Raw genomic sequence first — 24,953 nt, 5'->3', positions numbered from 1 at the left:
CATAAATATGAAATACTCTCACATCCTGTAAGAACATTGGCAGGTAACAGACTGTTGAGAACATATTGATTTTGCTCAACTGTTGTTTTAATATCTGCACTTGATCATGAAGGGCTTGTTCCAACCATTACCATATTGCAGGCAAGATTTTCTTGTTTATAGAAGTGGCATAGCAGGACAAATATGTCTGTGTTATCAGCAACAATTCTAATGCTGTGTCTTCCTGACCTTGCCAAATGGACAGCTTGCTGCACCACAATAACATCAGCTTCTTCATGTGTAGTGCGCAAGTCAGGCCTGCTTTTTCTGATTCCATTACAAAGCTCTACTGGTATTGGTTCCTTACCTGTAATCATAAGGTTTTTGTCATTGTGTGGCAGTAGATCAGTATGCTCACACAGATACTCACAAATGAGATTAATCACCAGGGATTTATTGTGTGTAACAGATAAGCAGATCATCTGTGGTGGCAGAGGTGTTGCCAATGACAGTCTGTGGCATCTACTTGCTTCCTTCCCAGCTGTAGCTGTTCGTGCTGCCTCTTTTATGCTTCCACTGTGATATCTGTCAAAGACCAGATGTGTGTTTGCCGCTAAAAGACAATGACATATGTGCTGTACAAACTTTAGTATATAATATTCTATGAGACCTTTGCTTGGCCATTTGACAACCCAGAGTATTGCATACCCATCAAGTATTATAGCATCAGCTGGGACCGTTCTGCGATCAGATACTTCCACTTGGATTTTGGCTTTCAGGGTGGCTTTAGAAGGTGACAGCCTTAGGGACCAGTTTAAGGATTTGAATTTCATAAAATCAGACTTTACTGATCTACCTGAAGACCCGCCGACATGTCGTAAAAATACCTCTGCTAATACCAGTACACCAGTCCTGTATGAGACAGCCCTAGCATGTATTCAATATGGACGGTGGGTGTTAGCGCCGAAGTGGTGACATGTAGAGGTGTATGGTATGTAGGATGACTACTGGGCATTGAGAGCAGGCTGTGAAACCTATGCCCAGAGTCGGACACACACACACACACACACACACACACACACACACACACATATATATAATCACCTGTCTTTTCCTGGAATATTGAGGGTGGAAATGCAGCCAACATATAAGAAAGAACATCTCTCATGTTGATGTTCCTAGAGGTTTGAAGACAAAGCACTCATTAATAGATCAATATGGAATCATACACAGATATATTGTCCACTTTAATTTTTTTTCTTGAAGTTGACATGAGCACAACTGGTCTTGTGAGTGGCTTGTGAAAACTCTGTGGCCATCCTTCCTCAAATGTTTTCATCATAGCTGCTCCCAATTCAACAGCCCTGTCAACACTGACATGCTCTGCACCTATCCTGCCTGTAACCACATTAATAAGTCCAGGTGGATGGCACTCTCCTTTCAGTGGATCTATGTAGCTTTGAAGCTTCTCCCAAATTTTTGCTCTGTCTACTTCATAACTTTGTATCTTTGAAGGACCTTCTTCCTTATGGATCACGACTGTGGATTGTTCGTTTCCATGAAGCATGGATACAACATCTTTTTTCAGTTGAGCGCAGATATGTCGTCCAAGAGCCCATCTTTTCAATGCTGCTGGTTGATTGTTTATTCCAATAATTCCTTCTGGACTATGGCCATAACGCACGAAAGTTGTCTCAATGTACTGGTCACACCAGATGCCGTTCCAGATGCCTGGTTGATGTCGCAATACATGACCTTCGTCCATGAAGTCTTGAAGCACTTCATCAGGCACCTTGCTCATAGAATGAAAGTAAAAAAATCTTTAAAATAAAATGTTACAATGTGTAGTTTACAGGTGATCATTTTGTTTAGTGCATGTTCTGATAGGAAAAATTAATATTATTACTGTATAAAGAAAATTGAAAACTGGAAAAGATAGCTAAACATGTTTTATTAGCAACATCATTCATGCAGGCGGCCATATTGAATTTCGGCCTCCGTATTGAAACGCTTAAGTGTGCCAGCTGGGTGCACTTTTTTATATTGATGGTTACATCCCAAAGTATCAGAAAATGCAATGAAACTTTGTATATGTCTCAGAACGAGGTTCACCCGAAAATGATCATTCTGCCACCAGACTATCCTGTGCATTCAGATAAAACATGGAACTGCATACCTGATCCTGTGATATGTATGCCGATTTCTTTGAAATCCATGAGCCCACTTTCTCTTTCTCTGATTGTTTTTATTTTTAGGAGGTGGCTAACCCACTCACAAGAGTCGTTGATGTTAACGCTCTCCAGGTATCTATTCACTTTATATATATATATATATATATATATATATATATATATATATATATATATATATATATATATAAGTTTAACTGTTTGTAATTGAGACTAATACAGTGATTAAATTATCATAATTTTTTAACGTTATTATATTATTACAGTAAAACTATTTGATCAGAACGTGAGCGTTTGAAATTTAGTAGCATACAGTTATTGGAAAGATTGAATCATAACTCAGTGGCACAGAGTACTTTAAAAAAATGAGTTTAGAATATGCTATTTTTGTGTCATATACCTATTCCATATGGCCTGAAAATGACAATAAAATTGGCCAAAATGCTAAATTTTTTTCAGGAGGGGACTTACAGCATCCCCACCCCCCGAACTCCCCAGCTGTATGGGTTGGCTGCACTTGCCAATGTCATGGGCTGCACAGCTAAAAAGAGTAAAAAAAAAAAAATGGCCCCCGCTTTTTAACTTTCTGTTTACGCCACTGCGGATGAGGGTCTATTGTACAACTAAAGATATTAAAGCCATATATGCCCTCCTTTCACTATTTATGAAAATTTTTTATTAGGTAAGGGGGACCTGATGACCCTTGAAGTCTAGTTTGGAGAACTGAGTATTGTGGAAGACCTTTGGATTAACCAGATGAACTCACCTGGGTTGTTTCAAATATTTTCCATATTTCTGATCGTTTTAAATTTTTGGAAGGGAGATGATCTCCCAAGGCTCGTTTGGAGTGGAGCCAAAGTCCCCAAATATCGTCTTACAGACAAAAGTCCTTTGTACAACATGTACTAAAATATCAAAACCGCATTGGTGTTGTCTCTGTTTTTTATTCTTTACGAATCTTAGAGGGGGGGAGGGGCTGAACCACTTAAAATATGGTGGAATGTGTCGGGGGATGTTATCAAGTAACCAGACGAACCGATTTGAGGAATTTCGTTGAAATCGGCCCACATTCCCCTATTTCTGATCGTTCTTATTTTTGGTGTGGGGACCCTTCCAAATAATCTTTGGGGAGGTCACGCTCCCCAAATACCGGGTATAGCATAAGAGATGAGAGTCCATTGTACAACATAAACTACAATATCAAAGCAATATCTGCCCTTCTTTCACTACTTCAATCTGGCCTGGGGGAAACAACCTCATGAAAACCATTGTTGACAATTTGTACGGTATATAATGGAAAACCTTCCCAAGAAACTGACGAACCCACCTGGGAGAGTTTCATTCAAATCCACCAAATACCCTAGGACTAAAAATGTGAGCACACACACACACACACACACACACACAAACACACACACACACTGATAAACACACAGCCTGAGCCTAAAGCATCAATATAGGATGTATAGGGTGCATTGCAGGATTGATAACTTAAATCCTTCTTGTCATTTGCTTCTGTAGTTGGGTATTGAACATACTATATTCATATTTAATGTTTCTGTCGCCAAAGGACATTTCCTTACATTTATTTACATTAAATTTCATCTGCCATTTTGAACCCAAATTCATGAACTTATCCAGGTCATTCTGTATTGATTCACAGTCTGCTGTTGTAACCAATTTGCCGCCGACCTTCGTGTCATCTGCAACTTTCGATATCTTAAAAATGAATCCATTTAATAAATTATATATATAAATGGTGAAAAGAAATGGTATTACAAATGACCTTTGAGGAATTCCAATTGTTCCTTCTAGCCAGTCTGATGATTCGCAGTATATTATTACACACTGCTTACGGTTCATTAACCAATCTGCAATCCATGAATATTATGTGTTAGAGAAGCGATGGGCCTCTAATTATTTTAGTAGTCTTAGATGGGTAACCTTACAAAAGGCTTTCAGTGTATCTACAGTATGTTTATGAGATCCAACAGTATTTTTTATGTTCTACTTCTCGTACAGTATATAGTTGCAATAAACTGAAGCAAACTGTATGACGATATTTGTTATTACTAAACCCAATCTGATAATCTGTTGTAATGCTTATAAAAGAACAATGACATATCGTTAACCCGAGGCATCCCATTGACGTATGGGTACGTCACAACGTTTTGTCACAGCTAGACCCATCGACGTACCAGTACGTTGCGCAATTGCAAGGTTCATAATTTGCACAATTTTCAATTTTCCCACGTGATTTTTGGTACGTATACACGGGACACCTTCCTCTACAAGAAGCCAGGCAGGGACATTGCCTTACCCCGCATGACCTCCCCCCCCCCACATGCCATTGTTTTGGCAATTCATCTGTTACCAGTGACCTGGCCAATAAAGACATTCAGGGCCAGAGTGATTCCCCAATCGATTAAAATGTGCAGGACAAAGTTTACATAGCATTAGAGGAAGAAACAGTCAGAAATGATGATCAGGTAATGTCACCAAAAAAGGACAGGTATGTTGATGTGTAAGTGAGTGAAACAATGTTTATATTGCCTATATTACTGTTTGAAAACCAATATACTCTCGCACTACATATAAATTCGTACTAAATGAATAAATAAATACCGTTTATGAGTGGTGTGGAATACAGGTAACTCGCACGGAACACGAGGGTTTCGTTCCTACCGTGCCGTGTTAGGTGCGAAATCGCGTATATTTAAACTACTCCGTATTTTGCTCCCTAGACCCCCCAAATGTGTTGTTTTGCTGTTATCTGTCACTAGAAAGCACTTTAAGTGGTTAGAAGGTTTATTTAATGTTATAACTCACAAATACAGTACTCCTGAGCAAAACTTCAACACACAAATACTGTACGTAAACACAAGGAAACATTCCGACGCCGATCATAGGTAATAAATTAGGTTAACTGGTACCAGTGCTTTAACTTACAAGTACATACCAGAACAGTACATATTTAACTTAGAAATGCAGTACTGTGATATCGAATGATTTCAGTACATAATCTGTTAGGAATGGCTGGAAAAAAAAATGTTATGAATACATTTTCACCTTTTTGATATATGTTTATGGTAGTTTCGAGTTATTTTTTACGTTATCGTTGTGCCCATGCTTGGAAAAGGGAGCGAAAGAGTTGAATTTTCAGTCCTAAATGAGAAAACTGCACGTCCTCCAAGGCTAGACTCTGCCACGGGAGAATAAAGTGGAGGGTCAGTCCGATTAGCAATAAGGAAGTTGTGTCACAACTTTCAGCTCCCACACCACGAGAATGCCTAAAAATAGAATCGTAATGCAGTTTCAGAACTAACAATAAGTCTAATTATTACGAATACAGATACAAAGCAGAAATAAATACGTTTACAGACAGGGAAAACGTATTTCTTCCGTCATAACATGTTCATCTTTCTCAATCATTTTACGTTCATCTTTATCATTTTACCTTGTTATTTTCGCAATATATATTGCTGTCTCGTAAACAGGGTGGTTGTTTGTGTTTTGCAAGGGAGGAAAAAGGTTGTATTTTCTGTCTGGGTCGAGATAATGGGTGTAACTATGTGTGGTTAGGCATGGCCACGAGCGAAAAAATCGTACATCCACTCATCACGATAGCCGGTGGTGAACTGACAGATGATACTTGAGACGGTGAAGTCAAGGTCATGTCCCAGATTTTCGTTCACTTCCCGAAAGTTTTCACAGTTTTCTACAAGTTGCAAACCATTACAGCAAACCTGAGCAAATAGGTAAAGATACCAAGACAAAAATGTATTTTTCTCTTATTATAAGTCTTTAACGAACAAACAAACAAAAAGGCAATATTCCGACGCCGATCATGGGTAATCATATAAATCATGTTAACTGGTTACAAGGCTTTATTTAATGCTTTAATTGCCTACAAGTACATACCAGAACAGTAAATATTTAACTTGCAAATACAGTACTGTAGAAAAGCAGTACAGTAAGAGTTTAACGAACAAACAAAAAAGGCAATATTCCGAAGCTGATCATGGGTAATCATATAATTCGGGTTAACTGGTTACAAGGCTTTATTTAATGATTTAACTTTATTTAAGTGCTTACAAGTACAGTACATACGAGAACAGTAAATATTTAACTTACAAATACTGAACAGACTGTGGAAAAAACGAACAAATAAAATAGGCAATATTCTGACGCCTATCAGGTAAACTGGTTATAAGACTTTATTTCTTGCTTTAACGTTATTTAATAGTACTTTAAGTTGCACATAAACTTACCAGAACAGTACAGTACTGTAAATATTTAACTTACAAATACTGTGCTACTGTACTCGGGAATGTCTCTCACTGAATAATTTCCCGCCTAGATCGTCACGTAATCTAAACAAACCGCGCGCTGCGGTGACGTTCGAGGATTTGATCTTTCAAAGGCCTCTCCTGCGTTAATTTGTAGTTTTCATAATGTTTTTTTTAATCTTACGTTGTCTTATATGTATCCCAGCCCTTACCGTGTATAATTGCGAGCGCGTTCCGTGAGATCGTGTTCCGTGCGAGTTACCTGTAGTTACCCTCCCATACAACTCGTTATCTTTGGAGCCAACATGATAGAAAACCCAGTAAGGTATGGAGTACTTTTACCTGTATTGAGTATTTTAAACCTCAGGTAAGCAATTTCTCAATAAATTTTCGATGTTTCTCACCAAAAGCTGAGGTTTGAGCCCCATTTTTTTTTTTCCAATATTGGTCGGGGTTGGGGGGAGTCAGTGGTGGAAAATCGGACAGGTTAAAATAATTTGGATAATACTGATATTTGGCTGATTGCCCTGTAATGTATGGCGCGTTATTTATCACCTTTTTTAAAAGATAGGCGATATTCCCGGAGCCAAGGGGTATTTGCATGACGGAGAGGGCCCCGAGATCATCCCCTTGATTTTGATAGAGGACCACTTGGGGCATAATATTAGCAAGGGTGCACAGTCTGAAACTTGGCAATTATCTCACAAATCGTTGTTTTGTCAAAATTGTCCTTTGTGCAAATAACCCCAAAAATGAAGTGTGAGCTTACTTTAGATGACCATAGTGGCTAAAGGAAAGCACCTGTGGAAACCAATCAAAAGATAGCTAATTTTATCAGCTATCTGAGCAAGATTTGATTGCATGAAAAACCTGAACACTATAAACAAAAATATAAGATTATCTAGGGTTCATTCATTCATTCACTGCCAGACGCCACGTATCCCAGACAGGGTGGCCAAGGGCTCAGAGTCAACTGTTTTACAGGGAGGGGCACTAATCCTCCACCAACCCCACTTGACGTAGGGATGCCAACAGCATCTGGTGTTCCCAGGCGGTCACCCATCCAAGTACTAACCAGACCCAACGTTGCTTAACTTCGCTGATCGAACGGGAAGCGGTGTACTCAACGTGGCCTCCATTGGATATACTCATCATATATTGTCTGTGCTAATTAAAGACACTCTATAGAAGTTTTTAAAATCACAAGGAGGAATATTTTAGGCAGAATGAACCATTTGGAATCCAACTGAATATTTATAGAATTTACTTAAATGTAAGTACAAATGCATCAAATGGGATTTCTTTCTTTAGGCCATTGGAAGTACAAACCGACTTCATAAGCTAATGTAAATATCTTTTTAACAGAAAATGTAAGTTTGTGAATGCAGTAGGAATGCATAAACATGGAATATCACTCCTTGTGGTCGAATTGAAGAAAATATAAACATGACATCTTTTAAAATCTTAACAATATTAACCTTATTAAAAATCTGAAAACTGCGTGGGTACTGGTCAAGTCCATCTCCTACAATGAAAAGGTCATTGTCCCATTCGGTGAAAGACATACAGCCTATTTTCATGGGGGGAGGTCAACTAGCCATATATATGGAACATATTCCATGTAGTGTCATTCCTATCTACCCATAAGTGGATTATTACAGCCTTTGGCTGAACCTTGACAGTTACAATACTGACAACACCTTGGGTCAAGCTGTCTGCAAGGACATCGCTTGATGGCACAGGAGGTACAGTTACATGGCATAACTGATGGCATCCTTCAACCAGACCGACATCAGGTTTTGCTGCCAGAAGATTTCCCAATGCCATGTAACTGCACCTCCTGTGCCACCAAGCGATGTCATTGCAGACAGCTTGACCTAAGGTGTTGTCAGTACTGTAACTGTCAAGCTTCAGACAAAGGCTGTAATAATCCACATACGGGTAGATAGGAATGACACTACATGGAATAAGTACCATATATATGGCTAGTTGACCCTCCCCCTCCATGAAAATAAGCTGTATGTCTTTCACCGAATGGGACAATTACCTTTTCATTGTAGGAGATGGACCTGACCAGTACCCACGCAGTTTTCAGATTTTTAATAAGGTAAATATTGTCAAGATTTTAAAAGATGTCAGGTTCATATTTTCTTCAAATTGACCATAAGGAGTGATATTCCATGTTTATGGATTCCTACTGCTTTCACAAACTTACATTTTCTGTTAAAAAGAAGTTTACATTACCTTACGAAGTCGGTTTGTACTTCCAATGGCCAAAAGAAAGAAATCCCATTTGATGCAGTTGTACTTACATTTATGTAAATTTTATAAATATTCAGTTGGATTTCAAAAATTTCAATCTGCCTAAAATATTCTTCCTTGTGATTTTAAAAACTTCTATAGGGTGTCTTTAATTAGCACAGACAATGTACGAGCATTTTTGGAAAAAGTTTTTTTTGGGTAAAACCTCCGCTTTTGGTGAGAAACATAGAAAATTCATAGAGAAATCGCTCACCTGAGGTATAAAATACTCGATACAGGTAGGAGTACTTCCTTACCTTACAGGGTTTTCTATCAGGCTGGCTGCAAAGAAAACGAGTTCTATGGGAGGATAACTATTCCACACCACTCGTAAATGGTATTTATTTATTTATTTGGTACGAATTTATATATAGTATGAGAGTATATTGGTTTTCAAACAGTAATATAGGCATTATAAGCATTGTTTCACTCACTAACTCATCACCATTCCTGATCTTCTTTTGCCACATCACCTGATCATCATTTCTGACTGTTTCTTCCTCTAATGCTATGTAAACTTTGTCCTCCACATTGTCATCGATTGGGGAATCACTCTGGCCCTGAATGTCTTTCTTGGCCAGGTCACTGGTAACAGGTGAATTGCTGAGACAATGGGGGGGGGAGGTTATGCGGTGTAAGGCATTGTCCCTGCTTGTCATCCTGTAGAGGAATAGAGGAAGGTGTCCCGTGTATACATACGAAAAATCACGTGCAAAAATTGGAAATTGTGCAAATTAGGGACCTTGCAATTGCACGACGTACCAGTACATCGACGGGACTGGCAAATGCAAAATGTTGCAACGTACCCATACATCGACGGGACGTCTTGGGTTAAAGAGAGGTGATTTCTTATTCCCTGTCCAGTATAGTTCTCATAAAATGTGATCTACCTCTGACGCCATACTGCCCTTGGAATCTTCTGTCTTCTCCTCCAGCCAGCACGAAGTCATGGTCTTCTTCGATCTGGAAAGAGAATATGACACTGCCTTGAGTAATGGCATTTTACTTTCTCTTCATGAATTTGGTCTTCATGGATATTTGCCTATTTTTGTTCAGCAGTTTTTATCTAACCATTTTTTTAGGGGTCCCAGTTGGGGGGGGGGGTGCTTTCTAATGCCTGTGCACTTGAATTTGAGGAACTGCAAGAGAGTATCCTTAGTGTTACTCCCTTTGCTGTGACAATGAACAGTGTAATCAATGTATTTCTAGGTGGCGTACATGACTCACTATAATGTGGATGACCTTTCAGTGTCCGTTACTGTGTTAACAATGTCTCTGATAGAGAGGAAGTTGCAGCTGGCTCTTAATAGAATTTCCTAGTGGACTGAGTCTCGTGGTTTCTGTTTTTCTTGTACAAAGACATTGGTTATGCATTTTTGTCGTCTTTGGGGGGTTCACTCATACCCTGACTTTTATTTCTATGGTAGGAGAATCTCTTGCTTGGAAGAGACTCAGTTTTTTGGTCTTCTGTTTGATAAATGACTGATTAGGTTTCCTTATATTCGTTATGTCAAGGTAGCTTGTAGTAAAGCCTTGAGTTTTCTGTGGGTATTGGCTCATACCTATTGGGATGCTGATTGTCAGACCCTCCTCCTCTTGCAAAGGTCCCTTATTCTTTCTAGACATGAATATGGATGTGAGAACTACTCCTCTACCACAGATGCCCATCTTCGGATGTTAGATTCAGTGCATAATGCCGGTGTGCGACTTGTAACTGTGGCATTCAGGTCATCTCTGATTTCGAGTTTGTTGGTGAATGCTGATGCCCTCCCTTTGGATCAATGTAGCCAGTCGATGATGAGGTATTGGTATCATCTCCACTGGATTCTGGACTCAGTGCCTTGTGCCATAATCTTCCAGGATTCTTGATCTTTTGTTTTTGACACCTGTCCCAGTTTCCCAGAGCCCTTAGGTTGCAGGATCCAGTCTGTCATGTCAACCTTGTTTGTTCCAAGACTGGCAGTTTGTTCACATCGGATACCGAGGTGGATCTTATGCTATTCCCTTGTGTAACATTCTGTACGTCCATTGTTGGTAAAAAGAGCTCACTTTCCTCTCAGGTATCCCTCACTCTCATTTTAGAACATGCCTCTACTCATGAAGACTCTGTTTCTGTCTATACTGAAGGATCGAAGACTAAAATGGGAGCAGGGTTTGGTGTCGTCTTTTCTTCCTTCAGTCAGGGTGGTAATCTTCCTAGTACTGCTTCAGTACGTATGGTGGAAATAACTGCAGTTTTATTTGCTCCAAAATTTCTTTCCTCCAATCTGTTTTTATGATTTTTTGTGTCTCCCACAGTCCTTTGTCTGCAATGGAGTCTTTTAATTAATCTCATCCACTGGTTTTATCAGTTTTAGAATGGCTTTTCTCCTTGGCCATCGTGGCCATCGTGTGGGCTTTTGTTGGATTCCTGCCCATGTGGGGGTGTACGGAAATGAGCGGGCTGATATGCTGGCTAAGGCTGCATCGGCATGCCCTCCTGCCTCAATGGGATCCTATCCTCTCCTGCATCGGCTGCCTGCAAAAGATTATTACTCTTTCATTGCTAAACAGATTTGTCATACTTAGCAAGACCGCTGGAATGCGGTGAGGTTTAAGAAGATGTGTGTTATTTGCAGAGAGGTGGGCTTCTTCATAATCGAAGCTTATTTTGCTGGTGGGAGACTGCTTTATGCCGGTTACTGTCATGGGTTTTTATTGAAGGGCTCCCTCCCTCCATTCTGTGAGGATTGCTTGGTCTACCTGTCATTTCGGCACTTGCTGGTGAAGTGCCCCAGTCTTGAGGATTTATGTCGTCAGTGCTTCTCTGAGCACCGGGCTAGCGATGCGTTGTACCATCTTTCATCGGTGCATGGGGAGATGGCCTGATCGATGGAAGGGGGAACTCTCAACTCTGTGAAGGCAGCTGTACTACTGCATAAAATTTAGTACCCGGTGTTTTTTAAGTACTTAGTTTTGATGTTTTAGTGATTTTGCTGTCTTCTCATGTGTTTTAGTTATATTTTTTTTAGTGTTTTAGAACTTTGCTCTTATTCTGTTGGTGTCCAGGGGCATATGACGTTGGCAGTTCCGTTGCCAGTTTCCTTTTATCATATTTAATCAGCAGTAATAATGTCCATCGCTTTCCTCCATGAAGCATCATAAAGAAAATCATGTATTGGTAGGGAATAATAACAAATCCCACTCATCGATATTCGGTAGTATTAAAAAATGAGAAGAAAGGTAAAATCTTGGGCGAGTAATTTTTCTTGATTCTATATGCATTTTCAGAGTGTGAAAACAGGTGTGTTTCGTGAGCTGGGTGACCTGCTGGACACTGAGCGCGTGGTTTACAACTCCTTCATTGATATGCCGGCCAGCATGAACACGTTGGTCAGGTCCGGCACTCATATACTCTTTGACATCGATAGCAACTTTTGGAATATGATGGGGGTTGACTTCTCTCGCACTGGTAAGAGGAAATATGTCAACAGGAATACAGGGGAATTCACATATTATGCACTCTTTGTCACCGGCTGGAGAACAGGCAGCTTTATTGATGTGTACCCTGCTTTACTTCATTCTTCCCATAACATTTCACATGTATTAAAGTGTCTGCTGTTTCACCTTTGATTCTTCGATTAAGTATTGGTTTTATAAGGCAACGACCATCTCTTCTTTCTTCACACTAGCAAACTGAGCGGTCTTCACACTAAATATTATGAGGGTGCAGTGTACACCCATGAGCAAAAGTTCACTGACAATCCTTTGCCAATACTGCGTCCAAGTTGCCACATTTTTCAGTCATCCCACAATGATGGAATATTTTTCGCTTTTATTATCTGTTTTGTTGTGTGGTTCATATTGCTATCACATAAGGAATTTTTTTCAGTACCTTCCATTTCTACAATCGACAGAGAAGTGTTGGTGAACTATTCCTCATTGTGGAAGATTTTCGGAAATATCAGTGACGCTTTTCACCTGAAACTATCCATATTAACTACCTCAAGCTAACGACATATATTCTCTTAACCCCTTAACCGCGGGGCGTCACTTTCGTGACGCTCAGGCACAATGGATCATACCGCGGGGCGTCACTTTTGTGATTCTGTGTTATTTTGAATTCTCCTGGGCTTACAAGTGGTGGCTTGTATCATCTATCAGTACTGCCAATGTCCAACACTAGTCAGCACTCCTAATCTCATCTGTACTCCCATCCATTGTTGACAATTTAGTCATTTTTCCCTGTTCTTGACTCCCCTCCCTACCTCCCCTCCATTACCCTCTCCTCTCGCCTGGCCGGCCACGCTGCGCTAAGCAAATCTTCCCTGGAATTTTCCACTGATTTCATCCAGTGAAATAAGCCCTATGCCCTATTCTTATACAAAATAATATATACAAAAAAGAAATAAGGTAAGTGATAGTGCCATACACCTGGAATTGGCTAATTATCACCTGACAACACCTCATGTGCACTCGTTCGCTAATTTCCCCCAGTAATTTCCTCTTGAAATATAACATATAATCTATTCTCGTAATAAAAATATATATATGAAAGGAAGGGGGAAGCCAAAGTGATATTTACATTCACCTGGAACTATCTAATTTAATATGTATTGTCTAGTTTTCCTGCCAATCATTTCATAGCGTATATATTAACAGCTGTCGTCTTTCAAGGTGAAACAGAGTCGGATTTGCGCCTGTCCAATTCTGCCGCTTTTTAGCCTCGTGCAAAGGGCCCTGTGACCTCTACCCCTACTAAACCTCATGTGGAAAGGGGTAAAGGGCTAAGTGACTGCTGTGGAATGTGAACTGGCTAATTTATCAATAATAATGATGGACAGTGACTATGATCTTTCTGGTGACTCTAAAACAGTGCAAGTGGAAATGTAAATAATGTGTAAATAATGTGTAAACAACAAGTGAAAGCAATGAATGTAAATATAACTGAACAGTGGAGAATAGTTTTATAAGATACTGCAAGTGACAGTGCATAACATGGTGTAATTAAAATAGAAATGTAAATGTTAATAAAATAGAGAATGTAAATAGAAGTGTAATTGAGTAGTAATATAAGAATGTGAGTACTTATACCAGGAGTAATGAATGTGAAAGTTTCACTCTAGCATGTATGAATACTATGAGTTATGAAAGTGGAAGTGAAAGTGACAGATTCGCTCTCAACGCTAGTATACAGGACGAGAAAGTGAATGCTACATATTTTACTGAAAGAGCAATTGAATGCCTACAGTGACAATAAACTACTATTACTGAAGGGAACTTATGGATAAAGACTGCAGATATATATATAAGTGTTATATAGTAATAGAAATATAAAGTATGAGTGTTTTTATGAATAATAAATGACAGAATACCAGCAGCGAACGAGCGCAAGTGGGAAGCTGGTACGCGCTTGTAATTTTCATTGCTTTCACATTTTTATTTTTTTTGGGAGTATGGATTCCAAACTATTTGAAAATCATAGAATAGTGTTTCTAGTGATAATATAAGGCCGTGGTAATCATATTACGGGGTGTTGAGAAGTGTAAAGTGGAGACTTCGTTACCCAACTTCAGAAGTCTCCACAAGTCCTACGGTACTCGACGAAGACTCAAAAAACATCCCGGGAGAAAGCTAAGAGTATGCACCATAAGCCTATTTAATTATAATATTCTAGGACTAATAACTGATTTTTGGCAAATATTTTTACAAAGTTTGTTGGAGAGTGAATATCCCCGCGGGACACGCAAGGAGCGCCAAAACAACCCCGCGGTTTAGGGGTTAATCTTGTTACCCAAGCGAGTATTACCCATCCTTAAATTTTTCTTGAACTGATGTGGTTAAATTTATTCTTTGTTACTCCCTAAATCACTAGAGCTTTCTGCTGTTGTATAATGTTTGTAATTAACAAGAAATAAATGCTGAAATATAATGCTGAAATTTGTCACTATTGGATACAGTTCCGCCATCAGTATAATGGCTTCTTATATGCTAATCATTGGTTACCGCTACACTATATTTATGGCTAGTTACGAAAGACACTCACAGTAAAGTACCAAAAAGCACTGAAAGAAATACTCGATCACAAGCATGTGCGCCGTGCCCACTGTGAGTACACTAGGGAAAGTGTAACTTTGGTGTACTATTCTGCGCAGTGTGTCTTCCATCTGATCATTGTCTCTCTGTTCCCATGCACGAAAACAATACAAAAACGCTCCCAAACATTCAGTCACAAATCGTCAACACTTCTGTTAGGCCATGCCATCCTCCCTCATGTAGGCTACTCCTCCGGTTTTCACGTTCGCCTCACTCTTGGTCTAATCACCATGTCCAAATATTATGTACAAAAAACTCCTAGCTATTTATACCATATTCCACCACCTCTTTACCTTGCTAGGCACTCGTTAAGCACTACCCTCAATGTTTAACTATTTTTCTGTTCATGCTGTATTCAAAAGATTATATTTAACTTAGATGAATCTTTTGGAACTGAAAGGAACACTTATAATCTTAATTAATACCTTTACTTCCAGAGTTTGGTTAAACAATAATTATTGTCTCGTGGTCATTGGATTGAAGAGGTTAAGGGAGGAATCTCCATGCTCTAAGACAATGGTTCCCGGACTAATATCTTTGGTTTCCGTACAAATACCATGACATCCCTGACCTCATGCGCATTTGTGTTTGGAGAAGAAAGTATTGTTGCTGTAATGAGTATATAAAATACGAAATGTTAAAGACTAGGGGGATTGATATAGGGACAAACTGCATACACGTAAAACATCGGTAAAAACTGAGCTGAAAACTCAGTTCGACGGTCTTAATAGAAGTTCTGCTGCCAAGTGGGTTACCAGTGTTTGAAACATACAGCGGTACAAAGAGAGGTTCTCTTCCACAAAGAATCACATGCCTCTTTGCAATTTAAATTTGCAACGAGGTTCGCTGACAATCCTTTGCCAAGACTGCGTCCAGGATCTAAAAAAAGGGGGGGAGGGGCTTTCAGAATATTAGGGACAGGGGCTCAAGACAAAAAAAAAAAGCAGGGGCAACACACAGCTGGCTGATTATTACGAGAGAGAGAGAGAGAGAGAGAGAGAGAGAGAGAGAGAGAGAGAGAGAGAATTATTACGAACGACAAGCGCAGCAAAGAGATATTTATGTTGAGATGAGAATTGAGCGGGCCGACACGGCCCAGACAGGCCCGATACGACACGGGCCAACCACGATGGTTTTCAGAGGCTAATAACTTTTCTACTCTATGAGATACAGAAGAGATCCTTTCAGCAATTAGAAGATACAAAGATACATTCAATAAATTATATATATATATATATATATATATATACTCTACGAGATAGAGCAGAGATCCTTTCAGCAATTAGAAGATACAAAGATACATTCAATAAATTATATATATATATATATATATATATATACTCTACGAGATAGAGCAGAGATCCTTTCAGCAATTAGGAGATACAAAGATACATTCAATAAACTTTATATATATATATATATATATATATATATATATATATATATATATATATATATATATATATATATATATATATATATATATATATATATATATATATATGGAGCCTCTGTGGTAAAGTGGTAGAGTGTGCGTTTTCGTACACTGAAGAACGAGGGTTCGGGCCCCGCCCGGGTAATAAACTTTGGGAGCGTTCTTCAGGCCATGTCCTGCTTTGCCGGACACAAGGGGTGCTCTGGCTGAACCGGTGTCGCATGCTATAAAGTATGCTTGCACCCAGTCAGCTTCCGCGGGCCGATTACACTCGGTTCAGAGACTACACACACATCCGAAGCCACTCCAACACTACAATTACACTTACAAGCACTTCTCACCCTACATACAATCTCTACCAGACAGCCTAAGCCACTGGGTAGAGATACATAAGATGTATCGTCCCTACTTCGGTTGGGATAGGCCGGTCTTGCAGTGAATAATCAAACAGCTGAGATGATATATATATATATATATATATATATATATATATATATATATATATATACCGGTATATATACACTCATGAGACCAAAGGAACCCTTTGGGAGCCCAGCCTTTCAAGGGAATGAACCGAAGGCTTTAATTAACATGTTCCACTAAGAAATCTCTTTTAAACAGATTTCCTGTTGTATCAATATGTTTTCTAATATGAATTCTAACATGGAAATATCGGATAAGATGCTCATTATTTTACATGAACTTTTTTCTGCGCTTAGGAGGTGAAATCTGCAAGGATATGTGCGAGAGAGAGGGAAAACATGAGAAAGTAAATATTTTAGCTCAATTATGCTTCTGTTATTAATCAACTACCTCACCAGAAATGTTGAAAGTTTACACCAAAATGAAATTATGATGATAGGCGTATGTACAAACTCTCACTCACTCGTCACGCTCTCACAAAGCACACTTTACTGGTTCTGAGAGTGCATTTTGTTACTAGCAAAGGTGCAGGTGCTGTAGTCTCTTTAAATGTTACCTGTGCATGGCCCTTTTGAGATAAGTGGACCGGAATGTCACCAGATCCTAAAAAGCCACATCTGTGTGGCATCTTATTCTCATTCAGACTCCATCATACACCTCTCTCCAATTGTGTCATTCCAATTTCTCTGGCTTGCCTATTGCTTGTGTTAGTGCAGGGCCGTCGATGATCAGGCACGTTTCTCTTGTTTTCTTCGGAAGTTTTTTTTTAACACTTCTTTGCTCCTGGTCAACAAATCTTGAAGCTGAGACTTAACAGTCTTGTCTTGGAAGACATCAGGATGTGGAAAAAGTTGTGGCTGCTTCCATGCGGGACACAAGACCAGCATCAGTGCTTGTACTTGTAGAGGGACATGCACCAGTTCCCAGGAGGACAATGAGGATGTATAGGATGCTGTAGGGTGTGTTAGGCCGCGATTCTTGACTGTTGTGGTTTGGGGACATTTTCCAATACGTATATCAGAACCCATGATACAGACCATTGTTCCATGTACATATGTAGGCTACTCCCTTCCCAAATTCCTTCCCTTGCTGCGCTAAGGGCTCCTTTCCTTTGGAGTTAGGGATAACTTGGGACACTGAAGCACTCGTACTAGGAGTTTCTGGTATGATTTCCTCACTCGGCTCATCACACGAATCACCTGAAGGATCATAGTCACTATCCATCATTATCATTGATAATTCTGCAAGTTCACGTTCCACTACAGAGTCACTTAGTCCTTTCCTGCTTTCCCCACGAGTTTTTCTGGGGGCAGAGGTCACAGGGCCCTTTGCAATGGGCGCAGAGGTGGTGGTTATGGCGGGGCGCGAGTGCGACATGGTTTGACCACAGAGGAGGACAAGGAATTAAATGGCGCGGCTTATCTGAGCAGGCAAGGGTTGACAGTGACAATGGGGCTGACAGCTGCTAACTTACATGCTAAGAAATGACTGGTAGGAAATCTCGACAATACAGAAAAAAAATAGGTAGTTCCAGGTGAATGTTAATGTCATTTAGGCTTCTCCCTTCCTTTCTTATATATATTTTTATTACGAGAATAGATTATATGGCATATTTCAAAGGGGAAATTTTCATGGGAAATTAGCGAACTAGTGCACATGAGGTGTTGTGAGGTGATAATTAGCCAAATCTAGGTGTATAGCACTAACACTTACCTTATTTCTTTTTGGTATGAAGAGAGCGTTGGATGCGAGAGGGATGTCTGTTGAGCAAGGAAGAGTGGCTGTGCGTGACAGAAATAAATGGAGAGAAATTGTGAATAAGTGATGACGCAGCCCTGAGGGGATATTCTCCCGCATTTGGTCTGATCAGCTAGTCAGGTCAGGTGCGGGTAAGGGGATGGGTGTATTATGATGTGGCAGGGGTAAACCAGTTCTGCTGTCGGGCCCTGCTGCTGATGTCACTGATTGCATTGTGCAGTTGACCCTTGTGCGGTGTGGTGCGGTGAGGATCTGTCCGTTCTTCCCTTTGGGGCTAAGATGCGAATAAATGTGTTTGAATGGATGAGTAAATGGAGAGTGAGTCGTCCTGTCTCGGCTACCTCCCTTTCCTTGGGGGAAGCAGGCTAGGTATATAGATAGATAGATATATTATTTTGTCTAAGAATAGGGCATAGGGCTTATTTCAATGGATGAAATCAGTGGATAATTCCGGAGGAGATTTGCTTTAGCGCAGCGCGGCCAGGCAGGTGAGAGGACAGGGTAATGGAGGGGAGGTAGGGATGGGAGTCAGGAACGGGGAAAAATGACTAAATTGTCAGCAATGGATGGGAGTACAGATGAGATTTGGAGTGATGACTAGTGTTGGACATTGGTAGTACTGACAGATGATACAAGCCACCACTTGTAAGCCCAGGAGAATTCAAAATAACGCAGAATCACATAAGTGACGCCCCGCGGTATGATCCATTGTGCCTGAGCGTCACGAAAGTGACACCCCGCAGGTAAGGGATTATGGCCACATTCAGATGGGATGGTGGAGAAATTCAACTGGACCTTGGGACAAGAACTGGCCAAGTACTGTGTAGGGGTACAAATGTAATGGGACCAGAAATTACCTGTGCTGCTGATGGCATATCGGTCTGCATCCCATGAGTCTACCGGCTACACCCCTACAAAACTGATGCTGGGCCATGAGTTATGCTTACCCATTGACTTGTTAATGGGAAGACCACCTGGTGAGAAGCTGCCTAGACACACTTCCAGTTATGCAATGCATCATCAAGAAAGGCTGGCTGAGGTAAACCATCAAGTGTGAGAATCTCTAAAGTTTTCTGGTGAAACGATGAAGCTCAAGTATGATGTCAGGGTAAGTGAGGTGAGCTTTGAGGATGGTGGCAAAGTTTGGTTATACAATCCTCAGTGAAAGAAGGGACAGTCACCGAAGCTGTAGACCCAGTGCGACGGGCCTTACACTGTGTTGGAGCGCTTATCAGACATAACGTTCCGGGCTTGTGAAGGCAGGAAGTCTCTCCCAAAGAGGGTACATGTGAATCGTCTGTGGCAGCACCATGGGCCAGGACAGTAGAGCTGGGACGTCTCCACGGAATCGTCCTCACCTGCAGCCGAGGATGTTAAGGAGGACCAAAGAACTGAAGTACAAGAGGATGGTGATAGTTTCCTGAGGGAAGAAGTAAATCAGGAATAGGACCAAAACATTCCAGGAGGAGTGGGCTATGTGGCAGAGCAGGGATGTCTTCGGATGCAGCACAGGAGAAGACCTGGTAAGTTGAAGGATTATTCTGTGTATAATTAATTGTTTCATTAGGACTAATGATTATGTATGAAAGTACTGTGCAGTTTTGTTGAGACGACCAAGGACTAAGGAGAGGGCAGTGTTGAGAAACGGGGTTCGCCAGTTGGGTGGTGCTGGGGTGTTCCCGACGATTACCGAAATTTTCCTCTAAATGTTAAGAGTTCCCAGTTAGCCTACTGTAGTGAGCGAAGTTATTTTGTAAGATGTACATTGATTTTTGTGTTCTGTTTCTCTATAATGTTTAATTTACGTGATTGTTTATTAGATTATGTAATTTCGTCTCAGTTTGTATGCTAAATAATTTAGAGTGCTATATAGTGTAAGAAAACTCTGGATATTTTGGATGTCTCTGAGTTGGCAAATGTTGCTTTCCCGAGAACCTAGTAGATGATTTTAGTACATAATTATGGAGCTTATACAAGGATGAGGAAGAGACTAAAGCAGTTTCATGCTGTTTCAGTTCAGTTTCAGTGTAGTTCAGTATCAGTGCAGTGTCAATGCAATTAATGAAGATTGTATATCTCCGGTACTCGTCAAAACAGTGAAGTGTAGTTGGCAAGCATTAAGTGTAATTGCAGTTAGTGAAGACTGTATAGCTCCGGTACTTGTGAAAACAGTGAAGTTTGCGAGCACTAAGTGTAATTATATGGAAAATAAAGACAGTGAAATTAAGAAGCCAGTGTTTATTTACAACGCCTGAGCTGGTCTTGCATGCTGTACACCGAGAGGCTGACCATTACAGAACAACTCACTGGCCAACGTCCTTCTTATACTGAACTACTGTTGAAGCCTGTGGCAGCGTGGGACGGGGATATATATATATATATATATATATATATATATATATATATATATATATATATATATATATATATATGGATAGATAGATAGATAGATATAGGTAGAGATATAGATTGTGTGTGTGTGTGTGTGTGTGTGTGTGTGTGTGTGTGTGTGTGTGCGGGGGGGGGGTGCTGAAATACATAATTGTTCTTACTTAATTGTATCTTTACATGAATGAGGTAAGCTCTTACTGTCCCGTGTATTAAATCATTTTTATCATACATATCCTAGAATTCATGAATAGTTTTGTCACACATTATTTCATTTGGTAGTGCATTCCACTGATCCATTGCCCTATCTGGGAAACTAAATTTCCTTACATCTTTTTCGCCTCTCTTTTATTGTATATATATATTTTTTTGCAGTGTTCTCTTGCTGATGCTTGTCCATACAGTACGTTATATATTCATTTATGTCTGTATTCATTTTACCTGAGATGCATTTATATAACATAATAAGGTCTTCTCTTTTCCGTCTTTCCTGTAGTGTTGGTAGATTCAGTTTTCCTAGTCTTCCTTCGTAGCTTAAAGCCATCAAGCTTGGTACCCATCTTGTAGCTGACCTTTGTACTTTTTCAATCATATCTATGTGTTTTTTTATATGAGGATTCCAGACTACTGATGCATACTCCAGGGTTGGTCTGAAAAATGTTATCTTCTCAGCATGTATTCATTTATGTATGTGAATGCTATTCTCATATTAGAAATATTAGAAAGCAGTGTATACATGCTACATATCTTCTCACTGATGCATTTTTTTCATCTTTACCAAACTTAGTTACATGACACTTGTCCACATTAAATTCCATTTGCCATCTAGTCCTCCATCCATGAGGCTTATTTCTTCTTGTAGTTCTCTGCAAGAATCTGTGTTAGTAATTTGCCTTTGTATTTTTGCATCATCAGCAAAATATTTAGGTAGCTTCCATTTCCAGTGTCACTGTCTATGTCATTTATATACACTAAAAGCATAAATGGTGCCAGCTCTGAGCCCTGTGGAACTCCACCAGTCACTTCTCTCCATGATGAGTAATTTCACCTTAGTACTGTTCTTATTTCCCTTTTTCTGAGAAGATTCTGCATCCAACAGTACAGGTTGCCTTGGACGCCTCCTTGATGGTACAGTTTCCATAAAAGTCTATGGTGAGGTACTCTGTCAAATGCTTTCTTGAAAAATAAATAGAAACCCTCTACTCATCTTTTTTTTTTTTTTTTTTTTTTTTTTTATGTTTCTGTACCTCTATCATTGTAGTTTAGTAGATCAGTAACACATGATTTTTCCCTTCTAAATCCGAAGTGCCTTTCTATTACCATACTGTGATCTACTAGATTGTTTACCCAAACTTTTCTTATCAGCATTTCTAGTATCTTATAACACTGGTCAGTAATACTGGTCAGTAGTTGAGTCGATTCTGTCTATTCCCTTTCTTGAATAGTGGAACAATGTTTGCTTTCTTCCAAATATCAGGTGGTCTACCTTGAATTAAGGATTCCTTGAATATTAAATATAATGGTCTACTTAACTCTTCTGCACATTCATGTAGCATCCAACCTGAAATTTCGTGTGGTCCACATGCTTTTCCTTTGACTAATTTACTTAACTCTTCCTGTACTTTTTGTTCGGATATTAAGAGATCTGGTAATATGTGTGGGCATGCATGTTCCACTTTCATCTCTTTCAAAATTATTTTCTTCTGTACAAACTGATTGGGAATTTTTATTTAGTGCTTCACAAATATCTTTCTCTTGTGTATAGATGATCCCCTCGTCCGTAATGGACTGTATTTGATCTTGAACTCTGGTTTTGCTTAGGATGTAGTTGTAAAATAGCTTAGGTTGATCACTACTTTTATTTATAATGAGTTCCATAAACTGTCTTTGGGCGTCCCTCCTTATCCTTGTATAATAATTTCTTGCTTGTTTATAGTTGTTATATGCCCTCTTACTATTGTTTCTTCTTGATCTATTCCAAAACAAGTCTCTTTTTTTCTTTTGATTTTTGTACATTCTGTATTAAACCATTTCTTCATTTTAATTTCTGTTTCTTTGTATTGAGGGATGTAATTTTGGACTTTGTTTCATAAAAATCACAGAATTATCTATATATAACATTTAAATCTTGCCCTCCAAGCTCCTTTTCCCAATCTATTTCTAAGTAGTACTTCTTCAGGTCATGGTAGTTTCCCTTTTTGTAGTTTAGACTCTTCTTGGAACTGTGTGTGTGTGTGTGTGTGTGTGTGTGTGTGTGTGTGTGTGTGTGTGTGTGTGTGTGTGTGTGTCACAAAAACCAGGTGAAGGATATCGACACGCTTCTGAAGCTATCCACACAAATTTCAACCTCATCTACACATTCCCAAAAGATTTTCACCAAATTCCATAAAGTTTAAAATTCACCTAGCCTTACGGAAGGGAATAAGTCCAACGGAAATATATTTTTCATATAATAAAGCTGCCACCAGACGAAAGTATTTAAGCAGAGAAGACCCTCTGTTAATAAAGAAGTAAATAAAGGTGATATCTGACCCGTCCACTTTGAAACGTTTCAACGAAGCTAAATAAAATCGCCTGGAAGTAGCAAAAATAAAATTGAAAATAAAGCCCTCTGCCTAAAGGAAGTACAATTAAATTAACGATTTTATTTCTTAATTCAGGAAGATGTGACTTCTATCTGGCCCGGAGTTCCTACTTCGTGTACCAAGTGGCCATCATGGCTAATAAAAACAGTCCTCTCATCCCGGCCGTCAATCAAGTGTATGTACCCAGATTTCTGTCATGTTCTAAGTCCTCCGTATTTGTCTGTCTATTTGTCAGTCTATCCATTTATTTATCCATCTATCTCTTTTACCTATCTATCTGTCTTTTAGCTTTTAACTTCATCATCTCAATGGCGTACATTTTATCAACGTTCCGACACAGGATAGTATCATCTTCGGCTAAGCGCCTGACACTTTTGTGCTGGATTCAGGCAGCGTGTGTGTGTGTGTGTGTGTGTGTGTGTGTGTGTGTGTGTGTGTGTGTGTGTGTGTGTGTCTACTTTAAATTCTTGGCCTTTTGGTGGATTTGAATGAACCTTCCCAGGTGAGTTCGGCTGGTTACGAGGAGAGTATTCTACTGTACACATTTTTTAAACCATGATTTTTAAAGAGTCAGCCCCCCCCCCTCTCAAATTAAAAATCCTCAGAAGTAGTGAAAAGGCGACAGATGATTATGGCTCTTACATCATAGTCCATGAGGTAAATTGAACTCTTACCCATAATTCTATATTTGGGGAGCATGGCTCCTAATGATTCTTGCGGGTCAACATCAATCCCAAAAGTAAAAACAATCAGATGCAGGGGAAAGTGAGGTACTGGATTTCAACGAAGCTTCTTTTGTCAGTTCATCTGGTTGTTCTTCCAGTATATAAAGTTCTCCACGATTACTTTTATGGGGGTCTGCCCCCATCACCGTTTTTTTTTTTTTTTTTTTTTTTTTTTCCCGGAAGTACATACACGTAGGAACGTAAGAAGGGATGATAACGGCAGTAGGCTGGTTGGCCCATGCTAGACAGTTCCTAGAAGAGTAACTGAACTTGTAGAATGAGATAAGGATAGCAAAGAAGAAGGCTCTCCCCCGCCCTCCAAACCCTCCAGCTAAACCCGTCAAGAAAAAGTCAGAAAGGACGCCATGCAGTATAGAAATTCTGGAGCGGATATTTTATGGGAAAGTATGAAAGGAGAAAAAGAGAGTATCATGTCACCTGAAGAGGAAAAAGAGTGAGTTGTACTGGTTATGAGAATTACTGAATTTTATACCATCTCCTTATTTGTCATATGCTTATCTAGACTACGCTTGAAACTCTTAATGGATGGGGTAGCAACTACACTACTTGGTAGCTTATTCCATTCGTCTGCTACTCTATTGCCAAACCAGTTTTTACCTATTTCCCTACTATAACATAATTTGTCTTGTTTGAAACCACTACTTCTAGTTCTATCCTGTACGCTTACTTAAAGTGCCTTGTTAATATATCCCGTACTTGCTCCCTTCATCCACTCAAACACCTCAATTATGTCTCCCCTTACTCTACACCTTGCTAAAGAGTGCAGATTTAGTCGTCTTTGTCTT

General features: G+C 39.6%; 1 protein-coding gene and 1 pseudogene across 1 annotated transcript in view; one reads left to right on the top strand and one right to left on the bottom strand.

Annotated features, from left to right (window-relative positions):
• Positions 1-24,953, top strand: part of LOC145407395 (uncharacterized) — a 110,326-nt gene that overhangs the window by 72,112 nt on the left and 13,261 nt on the right. Inside the window, exons 10-11 of the mRNA XM_080278332.1 lie at positions 12,029-12,209; positions 23,498-23,597. Coding sequence (XP_080134458.1) covers positions 12,029-12,209; positions 23,498-23,597 — 281 coding nt within the window. The remainder of the gene's footprint in view (positions 1-12,028; positions 12,210-23,497; positions 23,598-24,953) is intronic.
• On the bottom strand, positions 7,484-7,600 carry LOC145409106 (5S ribosomal RNA; annotated as a pseudogene).

Source organism: Coenobita brevimanus, chromosome 8, assembly GCF_032717465.1.
Source record: "Coenobita brevimanus isolate Jiangsu-jjx chromosome 8, ASM3271746v2, whole genome shotgun sequence".
Classification (NCBI taxonomy): domain Eukaryota; kingdom Metazoa; phylum Arthropoda; class Malacostraca; order Decapoda; family Coenobitidae; genus Coenobita; species Coenobita brevimanus.
This window is presented reverse-complemented; position numbering and strand designations above follow the sequence as displayed.